At 46.1% G+C, this 8,102-nt stretch overlaps 1 protein-coding gene across 1 annotated transcript in view; it reads left to right on the top strand.

Moving 5' to 3' along the window:
- Window positions 1-711: 711 nt before the first annotated feature.
- Window positions 712-8,102, top strand: part of LOC126470772 (alkaline phosphatase-like) — a 691,314-nt gene continuing 683,923 nt past the window's right edge. Inside the window, exon 1 of the mRNA XM_050098778.1 lies at window positions 712-1,008. Coding sequence (XP_049954735.1) covers window positions 712-1,008 — 297 coding nt within the window. The remainder of the gene's footprint in view (window positions 1,009-8,102) is intronic.

The following is an 8,102-nucleotide window of genomic DNA, read 5'->3' as shown; positions in this document are numbered from 1 at the left end:
GTGGCTTGCGGAGTATCAATGTAGATGTAGATGTAGATCCCTGCGAAACCCTACATTTCAGCAGGATAATGCACTACCGCATGTTGCAGGTCCTGTACGGGCCTTTCTGGATACAGAAAACGTTCGACTGCAGCCCTGCGAGCACGTTCTTCAGATCTCTCACCAATTGAAAACGTCTGGTCAATGGCGGCCGAGCAACTAGGTCGTCACAATACGCCAGTCATTACTCTTGATGAACTGTGGTATCGTGCTGAAGCTGCATGGGCAACTGTACCTCTAAACGCCATCCTAGCTCTGTTTGACTCAATGGCCAGGCGTATGAAGGCCGTTATTTCGGCCAGAGGTGGTTGTTCTGGGTACTGATTTCTCAGGATGTATGCACCCAAATTGCGTGAAAATGTAATCACATGTCTGTTAGTATAATATATTTGTCCAATGAATACCCGTTTATCATCTGCATTTGTTCTTGCTATAGCGATTTTAATGGCCAGTAGTGTACGTACCTGCATCTGTCACCCAAGCTCAGTTCGATTTGATGCCCAGCTAGTCTAGACGCGCTATTACTATCAGAGGGAGCAGCTCTGTGTACTAAATTTAGCTCCCTGTACACCCCAATCATCTATCAATTTTATCATGAATTCTTCTTAATACACAATATACGCACAGCAAGTAGTTTCTTTAGTTGGTATCCTTCCTAGCGTTGCAATTTAAATGACCAGCAGTGCATTTCTCAGTTGCCACGCGGGTTTTAACTGTGCTGCGTTGTCGGCAGACGGCGAGGCGTGGCAACGGGCGGCGCACGCGGCTATCCGACGGCGGCTGGAGGAGGCGGAGGCGGACGCGCGCGGGGGCAGTGCGCGGGCGCGCAACGTCGTGCTGGCCGTGGGCGACGGCATGGGGCTCTCCACCGTCACCGCCGCACGCATTCTCGCCGGGCAGCGCCTCGGATCCTCCGGCGAGGACCACCACCTCACCTGGGACCGCTTCCCCGCCACCGCACTCGCCAGGGTAACTACATCCTACAACTAACCGTATTCCTGATGCTATATCGATATATGTTATAAAATGTATATATGAATGTTGCACATCTCCTTCTACATCTACATCTACATACATAGTCCGCAATCCACCATACGGTGAGTGGCGGAGGGTACCTCGTACCACAACTAGCATATTCTCTCCCTGTTCCACTCCCAAACAGAACGAGCGAAAAATGACTGCCTATATGCCTCTGTACGAGCCCTAATCTCTCTTATCTTATCTTTGTGGTCTTTCCGCGAAGCCGGCAGTAAAATTGTACTGCAGAGCCTCAAATGCTGGTTCTCTAAATTTCCTCAGTAGCGATTCTAGAGTCTCCCACGTGAGTTCCTGAAGCATTTCTGTAACACTCGCGTGTTGATCAAACCTACCAGTAACAAATCTAGCAGCCCGCCTCTGAAATGGTTCTATGTCCTCCCTCGATCCGACCTGATAGGGATCCCAAACGCTCGAGCAGTACTCAAGAATAGGTCGTATTAGTGTTTTATCAGCGACAATGAGCCGATTTCAAATAAACTTGATACACATTGCAATATTTCTGGCTTTGTCAGCCGTCATATTAGGCTCCAAGAAGCTGTTCCCAGAGCAGTGGAGATTCAAGAAGTATATAGGTGACGAAATGTGGTGTGAGGTACCTGTGACAGATGTTAGATTCGGTACAATTTCCGTGAGAGAGACTGCCTGCCTAATGCTACTGCTGTGTGATTGGCTGCTGTGTTCGGAGCAAGGGCGCCAAAACGTTAAAGTGTAGTTATTATTATTAGTTAAACTACTCATTGGAATGACTCCACTTCTTAATATAAGTATCTCTCAACAGCTGACTATCAATCAGTCATTTTAAAATAATTAAAAACAATTTAAATCAAAAACAAAAGACTGACGAAACTGCAGACGAAGCGCTTCGGAAGCGTCCGGCTCACGCCTTTTCTGATATGGCGCGCGAAGTGTTTCGGGCTGTTCGTCAGTCTGGATTAGGCAGTCGAGAAGAACACACATGTTGTCTATCGTAGGATGTGTTTCCAATTTTTAATTAAGTTCCTATTTGTCACTCTGGATTAGGCAGTTGAGAAGAACTTTCTTGCCGTAACATACCACTTACTATCTGGATATAATCGCTGTGGGGGTAAGAACTACTTACCTATCAAAGGGGCGGGATGGGAGTGAAAAAGAAGTGTAGCCCACGTCACGAGAATACCCAGTCTTTATTCATTCAGTATTTGAGAATGAGAGCACTTGGTGACTTGCAATAAACTTAACGCACAATTTCAAACATTTCAGAAACTTCTCGCTGACAACGCCTACAAAATGATGAAAGAGAAAAAGTTTATCGCTTATTACATTTTCGCTGTTCTTGCAGTAAAACTGTCGCATCGGGTGTAACGTTTTAATTTATTACACCTTTGCTAATAACTCTATTCACGACACATTTCGCAGACAGTGTCGACATGTGCCGCTGTATATACGCACAAAGTTATGTGATTGTATGTCACATTGTTCAGGAGATATGACGTCATAATCATTGAACTGTGTGAAAACGAAACTGCAGGGCCAATGTCGCTACAGATATGGTGAAATATGTGTACAAATATGTGTGAAATATGTTAGATATATATGATATACGTGACATGTGAGTACACACGTGGGTAAAAACTTCTTCCAGAGCTTCTTGTTCGATTTCAACCAAACTTGGTACACATATTAGTTGCTATCAGGAAAGAAATGACGTGGGGGTAAGAACTAGCAACATCCTGTTGGAGTGGTGGTAATAATGTGGAGAGGAAAGGGGGAAGGAAGAGATGGACTGACAGAGAGGAGAAAGAAGGAGTTGGCAGAAATAGGGGGGAGGAGGATATGGACAGAGAAAAGACGAGGGGGAAATGGACAGAGACAGGAAAGAGGACATGCACAGGGAGAGGGGGGAGGAGACAGAGGGGGATGAGGTAGAGATAGAGGGAGCAGGATGAAATGGACTTACAGGGAAGAGGAGGAGGTGGACAGAAGGGGAAGGAGCTGATAGATTGGGGCGAAGCAGATGAATGGAGAGAGGGGAGAGTAGCAGTTCGACAGAGAGAGAGGTAGCAGGAAGTGGATAGTGAGTAGGTATGTCGGAGGTGGACAGAGAGAGAGGGGAGAAGGAGATGAACAGAGAAAGGGGGAAAGAAGAGATGGACTTCATACCTGGGCAGATATATATGATGAGCCAAAAAATTATGACCACTGTCCACCACGAGAGTGAATGTCGCCATGTGAGCATCTGTGGAATGTGGACTGTGGAACCACTAGTAGGCGACAAGATGCTAGAAGACCACACCTCACCACAGAATGTGGATGTCGGACGTTTGTCCGCTCTGTAAAGCAGCATAGGTGGCACGAGGTATGGGAGATCTGACGACAATGTTTCGGAGCACATTGTTCAGTGCACATTGAGGGACATAGGGCTTGGCAGCACACACCTCCTATGCACTCCCGACTGAGATGCCTAGTCGGATAAATCACATTTCTGGTTAATCCAAGTAGATGGTTGTGTCCACATACGTCGCCATTCAGGCGACTGGCTGTCCTCATCGCGAATGTAGGCTGGTGGGGTCAGTATTGTGCCATTGGGGATATTTACGTGGGCACATGTGAGATATTTGGTGGTAACCGAATGCAGTATGGCAGCTATGAACTATGTGAACTTTATAGCAGACCATCTGCATCCATTCATGTTTTACGTCTTCCCTGACAGTGATTGTATCTTCCATCAGCAAACCGGCCATGTCATAAGACCAGAATCTTACTGCGGTGGTTTGAGGAGAATATTAGTGAACTCACGCTGATATCTTAACCATCAAAATCTATTCAGAAACCGATGGAAAATATCTGGGACGGTATCTGGCACCAGCTCAATGCCCAAAAACGATGGGTCTGTAATTTTCAGAAACTGTGTGACCTGTATGTAGATATCTGGTGTAACATACCTCCACATACCTTCTACACCTCACAGAATTCCTATTGTACTGTCCACATAATCTTCCCATCTCTATCTGTCTCTTCATCTCTACCTACCCCTCGCTTTGTTCAATCCCTCCACGCCCTCTCTCCGACTGTATCTTACTCCCTCCTCCCTCTGAGCATATATTCCTTCCCCTCTCTCTATCCATATACACCTCCACCTTTTCCATTTCCACCTGCCAACCACCCTCTAAACCAGTATTGGAGCAAACTATGTACCACCCCACATTGCACTGTTCCCAATTTTTTCAAGATGGCGGATCCAAGATGGCGACGATAGATTTGGCAATGTCGCAATGTCGTCATGGTGGGAAGTTAAAATTTTGGAGGGAAGATAGGTCAATTGGGCTACCTCCACTAACTGAATCCCCTCCCCTCCCCTCCCCCTCCCCCCAGAAAATGGTGGGAATTTCAAATTCCAGCTCAACAATGCTACACACCGCGGCTACCTCCACTAACCTAAGAAAATGGCGGGAAAATTGGACACTTGGGCTACATCCACTAACCGAAGTCACCCAACTGCCAATTCCTCCGACGAAATGGCGAGAAAAGGACTCAACCTGTGCTGGATAGGATGGAAGTAAGTCTTCATTTTCAGTCTTTATTTAAACAATTGGAGGCAGTACCACCATCCAGTGTGTTCACCACGAGGTTCGGAGTCCAATTGACCTAGTACGCAGTACTGCCACCAAGGGCGCAGTCGCCCCCTCGTGATGTAATCCAAGATGGCGGTCTGGAGGGGAAAATGGCGGGAAAACGACTGAGCCTGTTCTGGGCAGCTGGAGAGAGGAAGGAATGTACTTTATTTATTTGGAAACAATTTATTCTGGGACGGATCTGACATAGTATATTTATTACACTGATACAAAACACTCACTCTGACGTGCTAAGGGTCACAATACACAGTTTACAGACCTGCGAACTACTCGCAAATAATGCAGTGCACTGATGTAGAGACACGCAACCAACTCGTAAATTACCGAAATAATGCAGTACACAGCATACAGACATGCAAGCAACTCGTAAACTATCAAAAAATAATGCATGTGTAACGCTGTGCAAACACGCTCACAATGCTTAAACAGCTGAAAAATAATGCAGTGCACAAGCACTTATTGCACGTCAAAAACACTCTCGAAATATCATCAACCACAACGCATCAGAGGCTCCAACGCGCGCCCAACGCCGACGATGCCGACTCCGTACGTGGCCCCAGGAGTTGGGATGCATGGGCAGCCCTCACAAAGTGACGACACGTCTGTCAGCTACCGAGCCACATACAGGTATCTGTTCGGGTCCCGCAAGCCTGAGGCAGAGGCATCCCTTTCATACTTGACACCTGAGAAATTCCTGTCAAAATACATGTTCGCCTAGACACCTTTACTGGCGCGATGAACATAGCTGTGGTGCAGGTCCAGTGACGAGATATGTTTGCAGAGCAGCTAAAAGATTATCAGTGTTATACCGACGTCACATATCTATGTAAATAACAGCCAAGTCCCCCCTCTGGATGTGCTGTAGTAATCTGTGTCAGAATAACATCGACAGCTTTCACCCCTTGCGATCCATAACGGGACATGCGAGACGTGTCTAGCATGCATGCACAAAACCTGTGTGTGGTGTCACCGCCAGACACCACACTTGCTAGGTGGTAGCCTTTAAATCGGCCGCGGTCCGTTAGTATACGTCGGACCCGCGTGTCGCCACTGTCAGTGATTGCAGACCGAGCGCCGCCACACGGCAGGTCTAGAGAGACTTCCTAGCACTCGCCCCAGTTGTACAGCCGACTTTGCTAGCGATGGTTCACTGACAAATTACGTTCTCATTTGCCGAGACGATAGTTAGCATAGCCTTCAGCTACGTCATTTGCTACGACCTAGCAAGGCGCCATTATCATTTGCTATTTATCTTGTGATGCATGTACCGTCAGACCGATGTTCACCAATTATGGATTAAAGTTAAGTATTCCAGAAGCTACGTACTTTTTTTTACTAGACTCAACTCCTTTAACTGTTCCAGACCTCACGCCAGCCTGCGTGAGCTTAAACGCGTGCCTTTTGGCTATCTCATAGTGGCTTGGCTGTCTTGCCAAGTCACAACACTGTGGATACTGACGTCACAGGTCGCGCTATAGAAATCTGTTCCGGAATAACATTGACTGCTTTCTCTCCCTCGAGATCATAATGGAACATGCGAACTACATCTAGATGTGCACGCTGTGGCCGAGCTGTTCTAGGCGCTTCAGTCTGGAACCATGTGACCGCTACAGTCGCAGGTTAGAATCCTGCCTCAGGCATGGATGTGTGTGATGTCTTTAGGTTAGTTAGGTTTAAGCAGTTCTAAGTTCTAGGGGATTGACGACCTCAGATGTTAAGTCCCATAGTGCTCAGAGCCATTTGAACCATCTAGCTGTGCATGCGTGTTTACTTGCCCAGCATAGCTGACGCATCGCCACAAAATGTTTGGCCTGCTGTCAATTTACATCTCACAAATGTTAAATGTCCTCATTGCTAAAAGCCTTCATAATGTGCACACTCGCGAAAACACGGTTAATCATGAAAGCATTCTTGTTGTTTGAAAAGAGAGCACTGTCTAAGTACAGGAGAGGGGGGGGGGGGGGGGGGGAGGGAATCTGGACAATTACACAAACAGAATTCGAAGCACAGTCTTACAGATGAGAAAAATGGCGGGAATTTTCGGAATCTTACAGCTTCTGGTCTGGAGATGTCCTAATGTCACAGTGACGGATGAGTGATGGCATCATCGCCAGAGATGGATGGTCTGCTTCAACTTGTCTTTCCAAATCATGCCTATAATTTACAAAGTCAGCTAAAGTGTTTCTCATGTCTAGAGAACCAGCATATGTGCTTCCACCTGGCTTTCACCAGCTAAATACTCAAACCACAGTTTATGTTCTCTCATCTAAATAAAGGTGTGAAATGTGCAGCCAGATGTGCATATTGAATCTTTTCAAATTTACATGTGATCACGAAAACTGTCCAACACATACTAAGTATTAGCTCGCTATTCGGCCGTCTAGAGGACGAAATGGGTAAATCAGCTACATTCCTGCATCCCAACAGGTCTCGCCATTCGGACGGCTCATACCTTTAGCCAGAAACGTGAATCATTCCCGCCACAAACCACCGGCGCTGCGCGGCACGCACTGCCATTGAACAACATTTGACAATGACCGAAGTACTGGAAATACACACTGCTGATGGGTGTGGCTCTGAGAATAGAAATATCTGTACCATTTTTGACATACTCTTCCCTTTGCTATCACAATATTCCATGTCAAATCCATACCTTCCTTATGACTGGACATAGTCATTTCCTTTGCACATGCTGGAACACAAACACATACTTTGTAAGCCTGATGCTCAAGGTGAACCTATTACGAATCCCCTACTACTAAGTATAATACTTCGCCAAAAACTGATTGCTGCCGATTCGAAATAATACTGACTGGAAATCAGTAATGGGTGGACATGTCTCATACGTTTTTCCTGCTAGTACGACCACTGTGTCTTAGAAAGAGAGGCATAATCGTCTCACAAACAGCCAGATGTTAAATAACACAAGCATATTACCATCACAAGCGGTCTTGGTTCTATAGGTTCACACAGGTATCCATGTTAAAAGCTATAGTGGCTTTATAAATCGAGGTATGGCATTACCTCAGAATGAATTTTTTTTCACACAAATACTGTGACGCTGAATATAGACCATGATCATAGCTGTATATATAATCAGATCAGCAGTGCAGTAACATGTCACCTACGGTGCACCCTCCTACTAAAATTATAGAGTTTTGAAAGTGATTTACCTAAGGAGCGTGGTATGAGACCATTATATGCAACTCCCTCATGCCACCACTAGATATTTCTCCAGTATTTGTAACACATTCCGTCTCGCTGTCATGTCATAGGTTCTGCGATGTATCCACTGAGTTATAGGCGATGGTTGATGGAGAAGGATCACAAACAGTATTAGATGGTGTGCTGACTAAGGTCGTACGAAACGTACACTAGCTTCTCAGATCTCTACTGTTACGCTTTCAGTAGAAA

This window comes from Schistocerca serialis, chromosome 3, assembly GCF_023864345.2.
Source record: "Schistocerca serialis cubense isolate TAMUIC-IGC-003099 chromosome 3, iqSchSeri2.2, whole genome shotgun sequence".
NCBI lineage: Eukaryota > Metazoa > Arthropoda > Insecta > Orthoptera > Acrididae > Schistocerca > Schistocerca serialis.
Note: the sequence above shows the minus strand (reverse complement) of the source record. Positions and strands in the feature narration are given on the sequence as shown.